The sequence below is a fragment of the Talpa europaea genome, assembly GCF_964194135.1.
Source record: "Talpa europaea genome assembly, chromosome: 9".
Lineage (NCBI taxonomy): Eukaryota > Metazoa > Chordata > Mammalia > Eulipotyphla > Talpidae > Talpa > Talpa europaea.
The window spans coordinates 33,889,698-33,911,895 of NC_140076.1; the positions used below are offsets into that span (position 1 = coordinate 33,889,698).

At 46.6% G+C, this 22,198-nt stretch overlaps 1 protein-coding gene across 1 annotated transcript in view; it reads left to right on the forward strand.

Moving 5' to 3' along the window:
* Window positions 1-4,900, forward strand: part of TCEANC2 (transcription elongation factor A N-terminal and central domain containing 2) — a gene marked incomplete at both ends in the record, with an annotated part of 28,904 nt that extends 24,004 nt beyond the window's left edge. The window contains one exon of the mRNA XM_084241896.1: window positions 4,712-4,900. Coding sequence (XP_084098022.1) covers window positions 4,712-4,900 — 189 coding nt within the window. The remainder of the gene's footprint in view (window positions 1-4,711) is intronic.
* Window positions 4,901-22,198: the final 17,298 nt, after the last annotated feature.

Below are 22,198 nucleotides of genomic sequence, written 5' to 3' on the forward strand. Positions count from 1 at the left end.
CCAGTAACTACAAAACCCTTACAACTTGATCCTACCATGTGTTTTTACAAATCTACTCATTACGTTTTTGTAGACAAAAATGTTGCCATGTTATTTGTTTTGGTCTTATCCTTTAGTGTAGTGGAAGCCACAGATGAGGAATGTAGACACACACAGTCCAGAGGTGCATCTCTTTACTACTCTACAGATCTTGCTTTCCAGATTCATAGATTGTTTCCTTGTTCTTGGAGTAATGGAATAGATGAATAAAAACTCCATTGTTGAGACCCAGGCTCCATTCCCCTTCCGGGTCTTCTTTGTTCTTCAGTCTTTTAGATCTTTCCTCATATGAACATCCCCTGTGGTGTCATTCTCTTACTTCCCCTTCCTCATTATCCACTCTCCTTCCTACCTCATGGCCTATGATCATTTTCCTATTATGTCATTAAAAAAAATGAACCTGATTCTCAAAGTGAGCCTGTATCATTAAGAGTTATGAAACACTGGCTGGTTGGCCCAGTTGGTTGTCAGATGGTGCTAATGAGATCCAGGTCAGGGGTACTTCCCCATATGGGACTGTTAGTTTTTCCTTTGTTTAATGGCCTCAGCCTGCACCTCTGGCTTTGACCAGCTCTCTCATGAATGTATTCAAGTGGTCAAAAAGGAGTGCGGATGGATATGTACAAATCCAGTCTTGTTACTGGAAAACTCCTGTGATAGTTCAACAATGTTTAGTAATACTACTGCTATTGCCAGGGAAAAATACAAACATAAATGATTGTAGCCACTATCCTCAGTAAGCTTACTATCTCCTGTCTCTGATAGCCTGAAATGAGCAACGAAATATAAAGTAGGATGAAATAGTGCTGAAATAGTGCTGAAATAGTGATCCTAGCAAGTGGTGTAGACACTGGAAGGAGAGTACAGTGAAATCTGATGGTGGAATCTGGGAAGGTTTCATGGTAGAGAGAGCAATTGAATTGGATTTTGTAAGAGGGGATAGGGATTTTGCTGACTAGGAAATATATATACAGTGGAAATATTATAATTCACATTTTACCTGTATAGGATAGGATGTTATTGAAAGGGGGGTTATACAATCGAGGAAGGGACATTCATTCAAAAAATTTTTTTAAAGATTTATTTATTTATGCATACAAGAGCTGGGGTACAGGCCGGAGGTGTGGGGGGTGAGAGGATTCACCAGAGACAGAGTGGGGAACAGCACAGGTGACTGAAATACACTGCTGAGGGGATCAGCAGGTGAGACAGGAGTGGTCCGCTGTGCCATGTGGGTTGCTCCCTGGCCGGCTGGGGATTGAACTTGTGCTGCAGAGGCTGCGGATAGCTTTATAGGTTGTGTCTTAACACTTTGTGCCACCAGGGAGGCCCCTCATTCAACAAATATTTAATGAGCGCTTACTGTATGCCATTATGCTGGGCATGGGGAATATAGAAATTGATATAACATTGTGTCAACCCTAACGGGGCTCCCAGTTTTTTGAGGGAGATAAGCAAATAAATAGTTAAAATACAGTGTGGAAAGTTTTGAACTTAAAGTAAAGACATGAATAAGACTGTTCCCTTGCTTTTAAAGAACTTACAGATGTAGCAGGCACCACTATCGACTATGGCACCATTTTCTACGGGGTCCAGAATCTTTAATGAAAGAGCTGGTCATGTTTTATATCTTCTCCCATCTATAGCCAATTTGTCCAGGATAGGACAACAGCATCACACACACTCAGCTCACAGGTACAAAGAGGTAAGGCAGGGAATGTCAGACTCTGTCTCTGAGAAATATGAACTGGAAAATACTAAAAAAACAACAGTGGGCATGTTGAAACAGAGGGATGATAGAGGAGTTATGAGGAAGCAGACACACATGGGTAGAGATGTGTAGAATAAGGAGAGAATAGGAGGTTAGAACTGATAGTAAGACAAATGGAGAGGAGCAAGAACCTGTGAGAAAGGGACCAGGCAGATCATGGAAGACAGAAAGAATATGGTCCCTAAATAAATCACTTGGTTTCTTACAATATTCTGTTTCCATTTCCATTCATACAGATCTGTCTCCCAGCAAAGACCTTTTCTCAAGGTCTCAGTGAGATTCTAATCCTTTGACCCAAAAGGGTTCACTAATAAAGCATCAGGCTAGGACTCACTGGAAAGGACTCAACAACTTGGGTAGGATTGTTCAAAGGCAGTAACAAGACAGGCACTTTTCACTGTGTAATGGACTTGTTATACACACGGTTACATGACAAATCATTTTCCCTTATGAATTACATTTTAACATCACCAATGTTTTTCTTCTTTTCTTCATTCTGATTGGCCTTCCTTTAACAAGAGACATGCATGAGAATTGCTAAATGCTCGCTTCCCAGTTGCGTCATGTTGCTGGTATAGCACCTGCGCCACTGCCCCATGGTTACCTACCCGTGTCCATCTCCTTTCCAGACTAGGGCTGTGGGGTTTTTTCCGCTCATTGTCTCCTCCTAAATCATACCAGACTCAAAGTAGTGCCGCGGTGACTACTTACTGGATGAAGTGTGTGTGTGAGTGTCAAGCTCTGTGATTTCAAGGCGCACTCAGTGTTCTTTTTTTGTATATATATACACTCCTCTTTGATGGAATGGCCATGATCTGTTTTGCAAATGCACACATACCCTTCTGCTAATGACCACTACCTGTTAAGTGAATCTCTTTACACATGCTGGACAAATGCGGGGCGTATAGCCTGACACCCTTCCAGCCTCCTAGCGTAGTCTGGTACCAGGGCTCTCTCAGGCTGCCAACCTAGTTCAATGCCCACACAGGAGGCCATGAAAACCTCAAGGCCTCTTGGGTTCTAGAGAGCTGTGGTGCCAAGTACACTCTCTCCAGCACAAGTCAGGGAGATGATCAATCAGTTGTCAGGGCCTCCAGCTCCCAGAACATCTCTCATCTGCTATACTCTGGCAGATGCCTGGACCTGCACTTCATTCTCTCTCAGTCCCATTCTGTTCCCTGGTAGGATCCTTTTTTCTTTCAAGTTCCTTTTTTCCTACTTGTTTTGGTCTATCTCTTACTACAGGACATTTTATCAAATGTCAGGTAATCTTTTTCTTTTTGGGGTGCATTTTTTAAGTAAAATTATAATACTTACATGAGTGAACAAAAGAAATATGTGCAGCTCAGTGAATTTATCACAAACACCCACTTCCCATGGTCAGATCCTACTCATTCTCCATCTCTGATTAAACATCATTTTCTCCCAGAGCCAGGCACTGTCTCGAGGCTTGGGTCCCTCTGCTGTTCTCCAGCCTCCGCACTTGTTCCTGCCCCCTTTCCTGGCACTCAGTACATTTACAGTCCCTCTAGCTGCCTGGCTCCTCCTGGACTGCTCTGCTCTCCATGGAGTCAAGGACTCTGCCAGCCATGACTGGAGAGCCCAAGAGCAGAGCCTGGCACATAGTAAGTGCTGAATAAATATTTGAATGAGTGGCAGAGATAGGGGAAGGGGTGAAGGGAAATCTGGGAGAGAGAAAAATGTATTTCCTTTTTTTTTTTTTTTTTTGTAGAAGTACATATTTTTAAGGAACCTCACTATCAGGGAAACAAACTAAAATCATAGATTTTTATGAAGAGTTTTGTCAATGACTAGGGGAAGCTCAGGACATTGTGGCAGCCACAGATCTTTTAGTCCTTTGAATAGGATTTGATTGTTGCTTTTTGTCTTGTAGCTAAGCTTTGCCACACAAATAGGACTGTGTTTCCTAGGGAGAGCACTTTGCCCAGGGAATGTATACCTGCGCAGAGGCAGAGGCCCGGGAGAGCAGCTTAGGGTGCTCTGGCTGGGCTGTGCTTAGGTCTACAGAGGTGAATAGTAGAAGATGGGCCTAGAAAGGAAGATAGTGAGGGGGCCCCCCACCATCACCCATTATGGTCTGGATCCAGACTGTGGAAAAAGTTCCAGACCTGTCCTGCTTTGATTAGGTCTATGACAGCAGGCGGTCTTGGATCTGAACCAGACCCCCCAGAATTGCTACAGGTCCCATCCCCTTGGCTTGCTCTGCTTAGCTGACCCTGCAGAGGTTGCTGCAAACTCAACTGGTCTCTCAGAATGTCGTGGAGGCAATTAGTATCGTGAAAAGGAAGAAACTTGAACTTTGGAATCAGAGGCTCCTGTGGTCATAGTCTCAGCTCTGCCTCCTAGTAGTTACAAAACCTTGGACCTTTACCTCAGAACCTGTTTTCTCATCTGTAAAATGAGATAATGGGAGTTGTGAGCATTAAATGTAAAAAGTGATTTATAAACTGCTCTACACATATATTAGGATCTAGATCCAGTGTTTCTAAAATGCTGTAAGGGGTTAAAAGGCACTTTAAAAAAAACAAAAAAAGTATGAACTGTTATACTGATTTATTATCCTTGGTCGGCGTTTCCTGGCTGGTAACGTACAGGGCCCAGTAGCCGTTGCTTAGTTCAGGCCAGTTTCCTGTTATAATGGCAAATATTACCACCCGGCAGGGGTTGTGAATGAGGTCCCTGTCACGAAGCACATGGCCTTGTTCCTTAATTGCCAGGGTGGAATTAATTTGCTCTTCCTGTTTCTCTTGTGACAGGAAGTAGATGTCCTTGAATTTCACTTGATTAATGGAGGGCTCTGAGCAGAGTGCTCCAGCCTCTCTCATTTTTAATCCTTACGCAATGCAAGGCTCTAATTTGATAATTTTGCTGTTTTTTTAGATGGATCACCTACTGGTTGAAAATATTGAGCGGGAAACGTTTCATCTCTGTTCCCGCCTCATTAATGGGCCTTACCGGCGGACGGTGAGGGCCCTGGTCTTCACATTAAAGCACCAAGCTGAAATCCGGGCTCAGGTGAAGAGCGGCTCGCTGCCCGTCGGCACGTTTGTACAGACCCACAAAAAGTGACCTGAGGATGGATCCAACATGGGGCTGGGCAGAAAGGAAAATGGGCCTCTCTCTCTGCCATTCAAAGACTCTTTTGAGTTTGGGCGATGGCTGATGCTGGCTGAGCTAAATTTTCCCATGGTGCCATTCCCTCAGACGGGATGCAGCACCCTGGGAGACAGACCGGCTGGAGATGCTTCATTAGCTGTGGTGCACCAGGGCTGCCTAATAGGATGTGTGCTGGCCGTCACTGGGAAGCACAGTACAGTTGCCATCACCCAACACCGTGAGAGGGTGACGAATTTCGCTGTGAGTATGCGAAGGACACCTCGAAACTTCCCCCATGTCTGGCAGATGAAGTCACTGCTTTATTTCTCTACCCTGCAGGTAACTGAAACTCAATTACCTCTGCTGCTCACTTGGTTCCATCCCCCCAAGTTTAGCCAGCTCCTGTGCCTCTCAGAACTCCCCGGTCTGTTCTCTTTGCTGTACCCCAGGGGTGAGCCCACCAGAGCCAGCCACTACCCCTTCTTCCCACAACTCACTTATCTGAACGTTTCAGCTCTCCCTGGAAGACCTTCTGCCTTGGTCTCCAGAGCCCCCATGCTGGGGCTTCTAATGAGGAACTGGCCTGAAGCATCCCACGCCTCGGGGTTTATTTGAATATGTTGCCTCTCTTGGTGTAGGGCTCTGTAGACGATACATAATGAAATTTCTCTTGAAATGAATTACCGTGGTAGAAAAGAAATACATGTGTATTTTTAAATGAGATTCGTGTTTACTCGCCTGCTTAACAATTATGTAAATGATATTTGCTTTTTTAAAACAGTAATAAATTGGGACTTTTCCCCCCAGAACAAAAGATATGGATTGTTCATTGAAAAATGCTTGGGGTGGGGCCTCCCTGGTGGCGCAAGGGGTTAAGCCCCGCACTATGAAGCAATCCACAGCCTCTGCAGCACAAGGTTGAACCTCAGCTGGCCAGGGAGAAACCCACATGGCAAGGCAGACCTCTCCTGTCTCACCTGCTGCTTCTCTCAGCAGTGTATTTCAGTCGTCTGCCTGTTCTGCTCCCCACTCTGTCTCTGGTGGATCCTCTCAACCCCGCATCTCTGGCCTGTACTCCAGCTCTTGTATGCATATATAAATCTTTAAAAAAAAAATGCTTGGGGTGGAGAAAGAGTTTAGTTGGTGGAATAAAAGAATGAATGGGCAAGAATCGGAGGGAGGTAGCACTACACAAAACAAGGTTTTTTATGTTGGGGGAAATCAGAACATGTTTGTAACCTGAAAAGAAGGAACCGATTGAGGGGCCTTCCCGGTGGCGCAGCGGTTTGAGCGCAGCACTGTGAAGCAGCAGCGCTGGTTCAATTCCCACCCGGCCCGGGGAGATTTCCACATGGCGCGAAAGACTTCTCCTGTCTCGCCCGCTGTTCCCCTCAGCAGTGTATTTACCCTCAGCAGTGTATTTTGGTCCTTCTGCCCGTTCTGCTCCCTGCTCTGTCTCTGCTGGATTCTCTCATCCTCCCGCGCCTCTGGCCTATACCCCAGTGCTTATATAAATAAATAAATCTTTAAAAAAAAAAAAGGAGGAGGAACCGATTGAAAAGGAGAGATTTTAAATCCACAAAAAGAGGGTGTGAGTTATAAAGCAAGGACTGAAGGGAAGGGACTAACATTGTCTGCCTTCTAAGTGCTAGATACTCTCCTAAGGTAATTTATAAACATGTATAATCATCTTTATGTAGCTTTAAAAAATATCCTGTTTAATCCTCTCACCTATTGTATTAGGTATTGTTTTTTCATTTATTCAACAGCCATTTACTGAGCACCCAGTCCATGGTGCACTGTAGGTATTTAACTGTAGCTACAGGTGAGACCCAGAGGCTCGTCAAGCAGAAGTACTTGTTTGGTTTCCTGCTGCTTGTAACTGTTGGAACCAGAATAACTGAGCACTTGCCATGTGCTCAGCACTATGGTAGACATTTTAAAAATATAATGATAGTATATCTAATTAAAGAAGAGAAAAATGAAGCTTAGAATGACTTAGTAACTTATCCAAGGTAACATGAATGGTGTATAGCAGATTCCAAACCCAGGTCTCTTTACTATCTACAGTCTCCCTGATGGATTCAGCCATTTCTCAGTTTCAGGCATCATACACATGCCGCTGACACTCCAATTCGTATTTAAGCCCATACCTGTCCCAAGTTTCAAATGATCTCTTCTAGATGTTCTACTAGCATCTCAGATATAACTGTCTTCTCTCACCTAGCAAAACTGGCAACCCAGAGGCTCCAGCTAGGAACCTGGGTTAAGCATAACTTGACCTTCCCCACCCTAGACATGTTCTCTCCCACCCACACCCAACCAAATCCTGATGGTTTTACCTCTCACAGATATTTAGGTAGACTGTCTTGCCTCATCTCCCTTTCTAGCACCACTTGAGGACTTTATTCTCTCTTGCCTCGATGACCACATGGCTTCCCATCTGGTCCCTCTGCCTCCAGTCTTAACTTCTTCAAATTCACCTCTGCACTAGAGACAGAGTGGCTTATCAAAATTGGAGATGCTGCTGTGTCACTTCACCTGTTGAATATTTTCACTTGTATTTTCTCTCTGGAATGCTACTTTCTATTTCATTTCCTCTCCCGCCCCTACTGTGGAACCCTGTGTGCTGTTCTATACATACTCACATGTTCAGTGGTTATGCTTTGGATTCTGTCTCTCCACCATAAGTTAGAAATCCTGTCTTACACATCTGGTTATGTATCTTCAGTGCCTAGAACAGTGCTCGCCCCATAGTAGTTCCCAACAAATATTTGTAGACTTAAGGGGTGGCCAGGTGCCTGTGCTCTTTCTGCTTCCACCCTTGTTCTCCCTATCATCTGTTATCCATAAAGTAACAAGAAATGTAACCTGGTTACTTTTAAACCTTCTAAAATGTAAAACAAATTTTATTTCTTACCTGTTCGAAAACTTCTAGTGGCTTCCATTTCACTTAGAGTGAAATTGTAAGCCCTTAACATATCCTACGAGGCCTAATATAGCCTGTTTCTATATAGTCCGATATAGACTTTATTTCCTAATGTTCCTAATCTTCTCTCTCTTTCTCACAACTCTGTAGTTCCACTGGCTTCCTTGCTGTTCTGAACTCATATGCCAGGTGTACTGCTGCCTCAGGACCTTTGCATTTACTCTTCCCCTGATTGCAGTGCTCTTTCCACAGTACCTGCCTGTTACTGACATTACTTTATTCAAGTCTCTGTTTGCCATATCAGGAAGATCTTCATTAACTATCCTAATTAAAATAGCATTCCCTCCAAGCATTTTAAAATAGTCTACCATGCTTTACTTAAATATAGAGTATTTACTACCCCGAAACAAGTATTTATTTCTTTGTTGTCTATTGTTCCCCCTTTAAGAATTTAAGTTTCATAAAAGCAAAGTCTTTGCTTCATTCCCAGCTATATTGCCAACACCTAGAACAAAATTTGGCACAAGCTAGGTCCTCTATTTAATGAATAGTTGAATGACTAGTGGTGGGTGTACAGGAAAGGTCTATAATCCAATCAGGGAATACTTCCTGGAGGAGGCAATACCTGTATACAGTCTTAAGGGGCAGAAGCAGGTAATTAGGTAGTTCAGGTATATATCTGGCAGAGAAAGCAGAATATGGAAAGACTCACAAGTGTGAGATACCTGGTAGGTGACTGGAATGGTTGGCATGCAGGACACTTAAAGAAGAGTGACTGGAGATGAGGCAAATGGAAGGTAAAGACCAGGACCAAATGTGAGGGGTGTAGAACATCCATTGAATGTGTTTTGACTGATTCCAAACAGGAACTGGTTAGGTTTTTTTTTCTTAATAGATTGTGTAGAAGAGAACTTGGAGCAGGGAGAGGGAGTAGGAGGCTTCATTTATGAACAACCAAAGGATCCTGATAATTAAGGAACCAAAGGTAAGTTGAAAACAAATTGCTCACTGACTGAAAGGCGACAACAATGATAGTTGGAGGGAAACGTGATTGCAGAGATATGCTTGGAGATTTGGAAAGCAAGCTGTGTTACCGTGACTGTTTTCTCCCCAATGCACATGTGGAATTTCCACAAATGCTAGTAGAAATATTCTGAGGGCTTGCTGAAGCAAGGAGGCTTGCAGACACCCATTCAAGATTGCCTATTCCATTGAGAGGCACCTCTGAGCCCCTGGTGTGTTAGAAAATTAAAGGGTCAGCTCTTGAAATGGGGTGAGAGAAATTCCTAGGGTCTCTGAGTTACCTGTAAGTATAGGCCTGAAAATGTCTTCTAAATGTGTTCAGTTCTAGAGGAAATGTGGGCAAGTAAATACCATTAGACCCTGCCCCAGCAGTTTATTGATCCTTTTCTTGCAGTAGTTAAATTGGAGGTCCTAGTCCTTTGGGTAGGGATTGAGTCTTTTCATTCATTCACTCAGCAAACAAATGCTACCCATCCGTGGTATAACGAGGACTAGACTGACACTGGGGAACTGCATTAAAACAGATAGCACTTCTACCCATCAGGAGAAATTAGCCTGAAACCACTCTTTTGTCTGATAGAGAGACAGACAGAGGTAAATAATTTCAGTATAGTATATTAGGTGTTTGTTTAAAATGTTGAGCTAGTGGGGAAAGGAGCAATTAACACCATTTTGAGGAAAGGGAAGTTAAGTTTTCACAGAGTGAACATCTGAAACAAATTGCAAAAGACAGTAAGAATTCTCAGCAGAGGATTAGGGTATGTGCAGAAGCACAGGTGTAATGCCCATGCTTGCTTCAGCAAAGGAAAATGCTATGGGATGGCGGAGGAATTGGATTCTTGGGAATGGTGGAGAGAAATGGGCAAAAAAGTAGCCAGGACCTTGAGACCTCATGAAGGAGTTTGGACATTGCCTTCAGATGAGAGCTCATGGGAAGTTTTTGAGGAGGTGAGGAGTCTAATAAGACGTGTGTTTTAGAAAAATAAAAATGTTCCTATGTAAAAAGATGTTTAAAAAATTTAAAAAACTTAAAACCCAGCAAATTTAAGGCAAAGGAAAAAAACATGAGAGTCAGTATATTAGAGATTTTTTTTTGACATACGAAGTTTTGAGTTAACCAAACAGATCTCATTAGAGACTCCCAGGTTTGAAAAATGGCAGGAAGCTCAGATAACGCATTTACTGTGTTCATGGTGAAGGAATAGGCAGCTGGCCTTTTTTCATTTATACAATATCAGGTTCTTAAACTTGTGCCTGTCAACTTTAGTTTTCTTTCGCTGCAGCCTCAGGCCTCAAAGCCTCACTCTGAGGTTGGTAATGTGTTTTGGATGCGTTTATCACAGCCAGATGGGGTGAGGGCTCAGTTTGTTACTGCCCATTATTGCTATAGAAGGGAGTCCATCCAGAAAACAAGGTTTGGGGAGCTTCGATTAGTTTGATGATGCTGCCTTGGTTTCCAAGGAGAGATGGTTTGATTGGATGACACAACCAAAATGATACAAATGCTGTCAGGATAGACTTACCCATTAATGAGGAGGTGGGTTTCAAGATCCAAGAAGACCAGGGTGTCCAATTAAATGCAGCTCTTTCATCTTGTTAAAATTATTCATTCATTGTGTGTTTATTGAGTTCATATGTACCAGATCCGAGGGCACAGGGATTAAAAAAAGACCAAGTCTCTGGCCACATGAAGCTCATGCTTAGTGAAGGAGTCAGATAAACTATAAAAAAAAAAGGCAAATGATTATGAATTATGGGTAGCTAGAAAAGCCAATAAATATATTAAAAGATGTTCAACCTCATTGGAAATCAGGGAATGGCACAGATTAATTCCATCTTTGAAGACTTGAAGGCTGCAGGGATGGTAATTCCCATTATCTCTGTTTAACTCACCGGCCTGACTTCTGCAAAGAGCAGATGGATCCTGGAAGATGGTGGTGAATGACAGCAAAATCAACAAAGTGGTAGATCTCTTTGCAGCTGCTGTGCCAGATGTGACCTCTTTCCTAGAGCACATTAATGTGTTCTCAGGTACGCGGTATACAGCCTCTGATGTGGTGAGTGTTTTCCTCACCTGTCAGAAAGGAAGATCAGACAAAAGTGAAAATCTATAGACTTGCCTGCCTGAAAAGACCTGTATGCTTAGATATTGCCCAGAACATCTATTTGGGCCACATGAGCAAGAAATGGCAAGTATGTAAGAAATCTTAGACACTTGCAGTGCAAGAGTGGGAGAAAACACTGTGAAGCTTCAGGGGCCAGGGATATCTGGGGTGTGCCAGGAACACTCCATCCAGAGTCAAAGACAAAATCATTAAGAAGGAAGCACGATGTGTGATAGGCTTCTTCGGATTTTGGAGGCAGCATATTCCACACCTGGGGCTACTACTCCATCCCATATACTGCACTACATACAAAGTTGCCAGTTCTGATGAGGCCTAAAGCAGAAAGGGGCTCAGCAGCAGGTCGGGCTATAATACAAGTAGCCATGCTGTGTGGACCATGTGATCTGGCAGAACCCAGGGTTTTGAGGTATCTGTGGTGGGAAAACGTGTATACAGAGTTTACAACAAAGTCTAGAAGGAAAATCACAACGTAAGCCCCTGGGTTCTGGAGCAGGGCCATGCCTCTGTATCCAGGAATGACATACATTTCAGAAAACAGATTCTGACTTGCTATAGGGTTTTGGTACAGAGAGCATGTCTGACCACAGATCATCAAGCCAAAGCCTCCCATCATGAGTTAGATTCTACCAAACTCCACCAGATCATCAGGTAAGACATGTCCAGCAGCAATATAACTGGATGTGGTACAACTGGGATTGGGCACAGCAGGGCCAATGGACAGAGGTGGCTACGAGCAGGTAGCCCAGATATCCATGTCCCCCACCACCTTTGTGTCAGTGCCTGTCCCTCAGCCCATCTATGGCTACCTGGGGAGCTCCATATACCAGCCAGAGAGAAGAGCCAAGCTTTGTTCATGAGTGGGTCAGTTCAGTACATGTGAGCAAGCCCAAAATAGACTTGCTGCACTGCAGCCTCCACAGGGGGACCTTGAAAGATAACAGAGGGGAAATTCTCGCAATGGGCAGGACACTGAATAGCACAACTAGTTGTCCACTTTAGATCTCATGGGCAATGGTGAATAACTTGTCTGGTTGGTTAGAGGCCTGGAAGGAGTAAAATTAGAGAAATGGAGACAAGGAAGTCAGGAGTAGAAATCTATACATGGGAGTGGGAGTGGGCACCAAGTGTGAAGATCACTGTATTCCATGTTAACCCCCACCAGAGGGCGTCCACCGCGGAAGAAGCACTACACAACCTCAGGTGCTGATATTAACCAGCCTCTACCTCAGGCTGCCCCAGAACTGGCACAGCGGGTCCATAGAATGACCAGGATGGCATGGAGAGAGGGTATGTGAGGACAACAGTGTGGGTTCCCACTCACTAAGACTGATGGAGCTATTGCTGATGTTGAGTGTTCAACCTGCCAGTCTGAGGCCAACCGAGTCTCAGATGCATCTCCATCCTTCGAGGAGAGCAACCAGCCCCGTGACAAGTTGGTTTATATTAAGCTCCTTCTACCCTGGAAAGACCTGCAATTGTTTTCCACTGAAGTAAACACATTCCAGATACAGTTTGGCTTATTCAGATATAGACGAGTTTACCGGGTATGAATGGGAGAATTCACATTCCAGATACAAGAAAAGGTATGTGCAAGCCAGAGAAATATCAAAAAACAGGGATAAGTGTGATGTGGCTGGAGACAAATGCAAGAAGAGGAGAATGGCCTGCAGTGCGCTGGAGAAGTGAGGGCCACTCAGTGAAGCCTGAATTCTGGCTGGGAATTTCTATTGGGGGATTTTAAAGATTTTGAGATAAAGAAATGCCTAAGTAAAATTATAGGTACAATATCAGGGGTTCACTATGTGGGTAACTTAATCAGCAAATATTGAGCACCTGTAGCACATCACACACTATTTATTTCCCTCTCCAACCTAATGTGAGCTCCAGGGCAGGGACTGTGTCTGATTCATTTCTGTGTTCCCAGCGCCAAGTCTGGTACAGAGCAAAAACTCAATACACCGGCACTGAACGAATGAAATGAAGATTGGGTAAGACCCAGGGCTTGAATCCAGCTTAGGGCCTCACTGTGCAGGACTGGGCCAAGCCCTCCCTCAACCCTGGGCTTCCCATGGTTCTGGAGTTGCTACTGGTCAATAAATTTCTACATGCAAGAATTTTATGTTCTGCTGCTGCAGAGAACAAGACTCCCTACGGATGCACAAGGGTTGCATTGCTTCAGAGCCAGAAAACACGGCCATGGGAGGCTCACCTTAGAAGTAGACTGCTCACTTGGCTGTGATCGAGGCCAGCCTATCAGGGAAACACATCTAGCATTGTCACAGCGGCCTCTGGGTCAGTACTTGAGCTGATCAAATATCAGGATTTTTTTTTTTTTTTGGAGTTCCTGTTCAATGCCTTCTTTTTTTTTTTTTTTTTTTAAAGATTTATTTATTTATTTATACACGCACTGGGTTCAGTCAGAAGTGCAGGAGGGTGAGAGAATTCACCAGAGCCAGAGCGGGGAGCAGAGCAGGCAGAAGGACCGAAGTACACTGCTGAGGGGAGCAGCGGGCGGCAGGAGAGGTCTGCGCGCCATGTGGGACCCTTGCCCGGTAGCTGGGGATCAAACCGGCACTGCAGAGGCTGTGGGCAGCTTTGCAACCCAGCGCTCAACCGCTGCGCCACCAGGGAGGCCCAGTATCAGGATTTTTTTAAGTACTATTTTGGGGAGACTGGTGGCAGAAGAGAATCAAACAAGAAGCCACCCACCATGTAATGAGCTCTGCTGCATGCTAGAGACTACTGGCATACTACCCTCTCTAGCTTAGTCTCATTGTTACCTCTAAAATGTATCCCTCGGGCCTCCCCGGTGGCGCAGCGGTTGAGCGCTGGGTTGCGAAGCTACCCGCGGCCTCTGCGGCGCCGGTTCGATCCCCGGCTGCTCCCCGGCCACCAGAGGAGGGTCCCACATGGCGCGCAGACCTTTGCTGCCGCCCGCTGCTCCCCTCAGCAGTGTACTTCGGTCCTTCTGCCTGTTCTGCTCCCAGCTCTGGCTCTGGTGAATTCTCTCACCCTCCCGCGCTTCTGACTGTACCCAGTGCATGTGTAAACAAAACAAACAAATAAATAAATAAAACATGCCTCTATTAAAAAAAAAAATGTATCCCTCGTCCTTACTCCTGGCCCCACCCGCAGTGCCAGAGCCTCTGACCTCATCATCTTGGGGATCTCTCTTCTACGCTGGAATTAGTTCCCCCAGCAGCCAGACTGAACACCTAAAACACGCTGTAGCTCAGGTCAACCCCCTACTCAAAGCCCTGAGGTGGCGCCCAGCACACAAAGTCCTTACCAAGACTGACACGACCCATCAGTGCTGATCCCTGGTGCCACTCCCCCCCTCTTGTCTCCTACCCTGGCTCCAGCCGCTCTGACTTTCTCTCTGTCCCTGCAAACTCACCTTCTTTGGGACATTTACATCACTGTGTCTGGTACACTAATCGTCCCATGGTGCGGAAACAGTGCCAAAGCAGGTCAATAGCTGGGCAATAGCTGTCAAAAGGACAGTGGCCGATAGAGGACAGGTCACTGTGTGTTCTTCACCCACATGCACAATTACACTCAGGCTCAGGGAACAACAATGGGGTTTATTTAACAATGGGAGGAACAAAAAGTTCTTAAGGCCACAAGTGGTCAACTATCTCACCCCAGATAGTGTCCACTGTGTCCAAATCCCCAAAGGATGCTCCTTCTAAATGGCACCATCCTGCCAATGAGGGCTTGGAGCTCATGGCATGCCAGTAAGCAGGGGGCCAGGATCCAACTCACTGCAGCTGAAGGTGCTCACAGATGAGGCCAATGAGTTGAACACCACAGCAGTCCGCAGCATCAGTCTGGAGATCAGGATGGACAGCACCAGACACTGCACCAAACAGCAACGGAGGCAGCAGGGCTTGGAGGTGGTGCCAGACAATTAACAGCTCTCAGAAGTTACCTGGACATAGAGTGCTGGGCAGCACTGGCCAGAAGTGCCAGTCACCCGGCCACCAGAGAGGTGTCAAAACATGAGTATTACAGCTCTTTGTGAGTTGCTGGCCCACATCAACAAAAAAACAGCTCTTTGAGATACAATGCCCACGGCCTGTTGCTCCTTTTGGGCTATGTCAGAGGCAGGGATGGAGGGCAGCAGTGGCCCAGCCTCTGTAAAACTCCTCAGCTTCTCTTCTTTTTTCAGAGGTTGTCTGCAGGATGCCTTTTCTTCAGAGGCCATGAACAGAGTTTCAAGGCCCAAGTCTGAAAATCTCTGAGAGCCTGAATGTCCCCAGCTGGCTCCTGCTCTGCCTTATATCCTCTTTCAGGGCTTCTCCCCTACCCCCATCCCCACCTACAAGTCTGATTGGACCGTTTTCAATCCTACGACTGATTGGTCCATTTAGCATTAATCAGTTCATAGTTCCCACCTGATGGGTTCGGTCTACAATCCAGGTCCCAAATCCCTGGGCCTTTCTACTGCCTGCAGCTGGAGGGAGCCACGGTGCTGGAGCTGACCCAGGGGAGGCCCAGGGGCTGCTGGCCCTGGGGAGGCTTGGTAGGGGAACCACTGCTATTGGCTATCACTGCTGGCCTCTACCTACAGCCCGAGTCCCAGTGGGGCCACTGGTGGTGGGAGGTAAAATGCCCACTACCCATTGCCGCTTACATTGCCCTCAAGCAGCTTCTAGGGCCAGGGGCAAACTGCCACCACTTTTCCAATGGCTCCTGCTGCTTAGTTGGTGGTGGGAGAGAGCCCATACTGCCCTGTGGCCCATGCTGTGTGGTCCCCATTTCAGTGACTCCTTGTCATTCAAATCTCACCTCCTCACAGAGGGCTTCCCAGGCACCCCCTCTGATAGGCCTTCACCCCCAAGCCCCTCTCTGACACATCAGTGCTTTTTTTCCCTCCATAGGCTCTAACCCCTCTGAATGCACTTTGTTCACATATTTACTTTGTTGGGTTTGCCTCTTCCCATCAGAGCCCGCACTGTATGGGAGCAGAGGCCGCTGCCTCTTCATTGGCTCCCAGCTCTGGGCACAGGGTGTGGCCCCCAGCAGGGCCCCTCGTATGTGCTGAATGAATACCCCCCCATCCCCTCCACACAGCCAGACCGGCCTGTGAGAGCCTGAGCAGCTGAGCACCTCAGTCTGTGCTACAGAGGAAAAGATAATCCTGAGCGTGTGGACTGACAGATGGTGTGGAGCCCAGAGCCAAGGCGGTTTTGATTAGTCTGAGTTGCTTTTGCTCAGAATAGGATTAGCATAAATACTGTCCCAGGCAAGTGGATAAGGTAAAGCTGTGTTAGTTACATTCAGATTTTGTTTCCTTGCCACAATCTAGAACCACGCTTTTGCTGGGTTAGTCCAACCCATGACTGAGGGTGCAACTCAGAGGGGTCAGATGGACTGGGAGTGGAGAGGGTCACACCCAGAATCTTTCTAGTCCCCCCACCCCCCCTCGCTCTTCCCCTCCAGCCCTCCTCTCCATCTTAACCTCCAGAGTGACTCCCTGAAACCCAACCTTGCCACACCAAGCAGAAAGCCTTTTACTGGTCCCCTTGTCCCAAGGGAAGCCTAAACACCTGATGGTGCTGCTGCTGAAGATGTGATGCCAGTGTCACCCCGTAACTCTCACAGCCCCGCGACAGTCTCGCAAGGCAGGCGAGCATCATGGTCTCATGAAAAGCTGACGGCTCAGAGAGTTCAATGACTTGCCCACTGTCACTCGGCTCAGGGGTGGCAGGCCCAAGGGGGCCATGTCCTTCTCCAGCACAGCCGCTCATCTCCTCCAGGTGCCCTGGGATCAGTCTCACCTGAATCATCATGGAACCAAGTTCACGGCAGTATTTGCCCATGAGACTCCTATTTCCTGGCTAAGAAGCACCACTTGTGTGAACCTCTTCTTCAGCTCCATCAAGGAGCATTTAGATTTTTGAGGGAGTCATTTACACAGAGAAACAGAGTCCTTAAAAGTGTCCTTTTAATAATATGTATAACAGGCCTCCTTGGTAGGGCAAGCGGTTGAGTGCCGCGCTGTGAAGCTGTCCGCAGCCTCTTCAGCATGGATTCGATCCCGGCCGGCCAGCAAGAATCTCACATGGCACAGCAGACCTCTCCTGTCTAGCCCGCTGCTCCCCTCAGCAGTGTATTTCGTCAGTCTGCTGTTCTGTTCCCCACTCTGTCTCTGGTGAATCCTCTCATCCTCCCGCGCATCTGGCCTGTCCCCCAGTTCTTGTATAAATAAATAAATCTTAAAAAAAAATGTATAACAGGCCTCCCCTGGTGGCGCAGCGGTTGGGCTCTGGGCTGCGAAGCTGCCCGCAGCCTCTGCAGCGCCAGTTCGATCCCCGGGCACCGACGGGGGGGCCCACATAGTGCACAGATCTCTCCTGCTGCGCCCGCTGCTCCCCTCAGCAGTGTGTTTCGTCAGTCTGCCTCTTCTGTTCCCCGCTCTGGCTCTGGTGAATTCTCTCACCCTTCCACGCTTCTGACTGTATCCAGTGCTTGTATAAGTTAATTAATTAATTAAAAAAAAGCAACCAAAAAAAATGTATAACAATAAAAGCTAACATTTGGGGAGTATTAAGTGTTGAGACCCACTAAGTACTTTATAGGCATTGTTTTACTTTTTGAAATTCCATTAATTTATTTGAATATGGGGCTCCTACACAAGATTTCTAAAATGGGAGATTATAAAAAGGTGATGGTGAAAACTCAATCTCCCTCCCTCCCCACACCCCTGTCTCTGGCTACCCTTCCGGGAGACCACACTGGCACCAGCTCCTGGGATATTCTGCAGAGCCCATGGGTTACAACTGTCTCATTTAATCCTCCCACAGCCCTTTGAGAAAAGTCTTGTTATCCTCATATTATGTATTAGGAAACTGAGGTTCAGAGGCAGGAAGATGTCAGGGTATCATTTAATAAGGTTAAAATCTAAGCCCCTACCCCTTGCCCAGCAGGAAGGTTTGGGAGGCTTGAAGAAAGGGAACTGACAAGGTTGCAATGACAACCAGGCCATAAGACTGATCACTTCGATATGAATAGGGAAGCAGGGCCAAGACACATTCTGTGTCAAAGGTCAACACCCAAGATCAGACATCCCAGCACTAACTGACCCCAAATGACTCCCCAGTCATGAAAAGTCCATGAAAACAGATTATAAAAGGGAACCCCAAACCCTCTTTGCGTGCACATCTCTCCTGTCTCGCCCGCTGCTTTTCTTAGCAGTGTACTTCAATAAATCCCCCTTTCTGTTCGCCACTCTGTCTGTGGTGAGTTCTTTCACCCCCGTGCCTCTGGCCTCAACCTGATCTTCTCCCCCAAACAGCAGCCACTTACTCCAGTTCCCACAGCTCCTAGTGGCTGAGCTGGGATTTCACCCCAGCTGGGCCACCCCTCACCCCATGTGCATTTTTCATCCTAGGCCACCCTGCCTTTTGAGAGACCGTGAGAACTAAGAAATTGAGCTGGGAGGCTTTCTATGGGCGGTGACGCACTTGCTCTGGACAGGCTTTTGCTCCACAGACCAGTATTTCAGCAAAGAATTTAAATTTGGGCCTCAGTAAAATGACAAATTCTGACCTGTCACAGACCTTTAAGGTTATTGACAAATAGTCAACAGCTCAACTATTCCAATCCTAAATACTACTTAGTCATCTGTTCTTGCTGTTTCCTGCCGCCTACTACCTTCATGCTTTTTTGGCCTCCCTTTAAAGGTGTCAACTCCTACAAGCTGTTCAATATAAACAAGGTTACAGGGACAGATAGAAATGACATAGCTGTGCAGCTATAAAGCCCGGCCTAACCTCTGCCCCTAGACCTGTATGGCCGGGCAGGTCTTGGATCTTCTCTGTGCCTCAGTGTCTTTCCTTGTAAGATAGGGATAATGGCATCTACCGAAGAGCTGAAAAGGTTTCGGGATCCTCAGGTGAGGTACTGAAGGCCGAATGGCAAGTAGCAAGGCCCCAGGAAAATCTTGTTATTTTCTTGTTATTTTTAATGACAATCAAAGCTGGAGTAAATCTGGCGTCTCTATGTAAAGAATAGCTGGCTAAACTCACACTATTGTCTGTTCATTTCTTTCCATCCACCACCAATCTGCATTTGTAAAATCTCTTAGTTTGCAAAATCCTTTTCTTCCATTGTCTCTTTAGTCCTTACCCTAGCCCTGAGGAGCAGAATGCAACAGGAATCATCAACCCCTTTTATAGGTGTGCAAACTGAGGTCCAAGGTCACAGAGCTGGGGAGAGGTGGGTGTGATCCTCACACCTGTTCTTGTCACCACCCTGCCGTTGTCGTCCTCAGGATGGGCTTATATTCTTTAGTCAGGCGTGGAGGCCTGTTGCGATTTGGCTCTGCCTCCCTCCCCAGGCTCACCTTTCAGCACAACCCCTTTATACCTCAGTCTCTCCACTGGCTCATCCATTCCTCAAACTTGCAGTGCCCTTTCTCAGCAGCTGATGCTTTCTCTGCCAGGCCGCCTGGCTGACGCCCGCCCATCCTCCATCAATCCCTCCTGTAGTCCCCGTGACAGGTGCCTGCACAGTACGTTTTCTTTGTATAATACTGTATTGATTATTTTGCAGAGTGATTCAGTGTGCAGACTCTGGAGCCAAACTACCTGGGTTTAAGTTCTAACTCAACCACCTACTAGCTGAGGGATTCTGGGCACGTTACCTAACATCTACGTGCCACGGAGATGTGTTCTCAACTGTATTGTGAGGCTGGCTTCTGGGACTGTTGTGAGGAGTGAGTAGTACACACAGAGAAGAAGCATGGGGCCTGGCACAGACTAAGCCTGGCACAGACTTAGCACCCACTGTTAACTGTCATGGTTATTTTCTGCTAGTTGTATTCAGTGGCCCTGCCCTCTCCCAGCCCCTGTGCTGGGTATCCTGCAACTGACTCAGATGCAGTGTCTTCCTGCAGTGTCCAGGAGATGAGGGAGGCTTGTAAATGCCCTATGACAATGCCTTTGTTTTGACCAAGTCACTATTATGCTTAAGTCCTCCTGTGCCGTGTCTGTGGGCTCTGACGAAGAAATGCCATTGGGCAACCCTCCTTCCCTACCAGAGGTGGCCTGGGTCTCTTAGACCCCCACCCCATGAGTGTCTCATCTGTGGAGAGTGGCTTTGTCAGCATCCCCTTCTCTCCATGTTAACCCCAGAGACAGGCTGTTCCCAGAGCTCTAGGAAGAGCCAGCTGCGGTACAATTTATCTCCCTGGGCTGCTCCCTCAGCTGAGATTTACAGGCTGTGCCTGTCACAGTGACCCTGCAGGCTCAATTACAGATCTGCTTCCAGGCTAGACTGAGGCAGGAACCTGCCTTGATTTGCCAAGTGGCCCCAAGGGAGAGCCATGGGCCCTGTCAAACCTGGGACCTCAGAGAGCAGGGGCCCATTCAGCTGCATCACTTGTCACACATGAGGAAACTGAGGCCAGAGACAGGGAGATACATTCAAAACCCTCACCAGGGAAAATAGCCCAGTGTGAGGTCTAATGCAGGCCCTGAGGATCATCCAGGGATCTTGTTTTATTGTACATGTGTGTACAATTTCATTAGTTCCCAAGTAGCTTTTTTTTTATACAATAAAAATATTTTCTAGGAAACATGCTTTGAAACTTAAACCTAAGGCAAAACACTGCACTTCCATAAACAAAGACCTTTCTTGTGCACACAGACACATTAGGAGTATACTAGGTGCAGCCTGAACATTGTCAGGTTCCACAAGCCTATGATTACAAAATAGACTCCCACTTTTATCCAAAAGGCCCCAAGCCCCCATCTGCATCAGCAGAGCGTATCCTTCTTATAAAGCCCCCCAGTTATTCCTGGGAATCCCCAAGATAGGCACAAACCAGCCTATCCATGGCAGTCACCCTAAGATATTGGCCTGTTCTTCCTCTCCAGCTTTGGTTCCTTTTCACCAATATCTTCAAATAATGAGGCCCTGGCAAGGAGTCCCACTGCTATCACTGTTCATGGTGCCTGCCATGGGCACAGTGTCAGTGCTAAAAAGTGCCCCCCACTGCCTTTTCTCTGGGTGTGACTGCCAAATGGGATTGGGCCCCCAGAGAGGGAACTCAGGTCTCTTCATACCCAGTCCTACGAGGTGCAGGGAGTGGATTCCCCTCATGGTTTGAAAACTTACTAGGTGGGAGTCCTTTGTCAGGCCACCTCCCCTCGGAACCTCAGCCATCTCAGTGACACAAAAGTGACATTGCCCACTTGGAAGGGTTGTCATGAGGATCGCATGAGGTCCTATGTACATGATGCTCAGCACTTAGTAGGTGTCCAATAAATGCCCATTATTATTACTGCTGTTATTTTCCTGTCTGAGGCTGGGTTCCCCAAGGAACAGACCCTAAAACAAAGATTTGAGACAAGTGTGATCAAAGGAAGTACCTATAGAAGCATTGGAAGGCAAGACATGGAAGGGAAATATGTTAAGGGTGTGTATCAAGCAAATTTCTGCTGTTACCATCCAGGGATCAATTCCACTGGGCAATTCTGGAGGATAGTATGGAATGTGCTCCCAAACAAGGAGCAAGTGAGCTGGGGGTATGTAGCTACCAGATATTGGCTGTAATCTGCTGTAGGGGAGTGTATGCTAAGTCTCTAGCAACTTTGCTGTGTGCATGCAGGCCTGGGCCAGCATGCTCTGAGGCCGGAGAAGGGCCTCAGGCAGAGTCACAGGGGCTGGTACTTGGAAGTTGTCAAGTGCCTGCTCAGAAGGTGACCATCAAAGTGATACGCAGGACATTCAAGCATCTGATCTAAATACCATGTAGTGTCACTTTATCTAAAACACAAGCATCTCTTTCAGACTAGGGAGTGCAGGAATTTAGAGGTTACTTGGGTTGTAATTCCAACTCCGTCACCTTCAACTGGACAATGACTTTGGTCTGAGCAGCCTCTGTTCCTCAGTTTCCTCTCTATCAAGTGGGGACTCAAAAGTAGATGGATATTAAGGTTCTGACAATTCCTGGATATAGGCCCAGAAGAATTGAAAATCGGATCTTGAAGAGATGTCGGTGCACCCATGCTCAAAGCAGCATCATTCATGATAGCTGAATCAGAGAGCAGCTCAAGTGTCCATCAACTGATCGACAAGCAAGAAGTGGACTAAACATAAAATGGAATATTATTCTGGCCAGAAAAAGAAAGGAAAGTGCAGAATGCTAAAACGTGAATGAACCTTGAGGATGTTAAGTGAAAT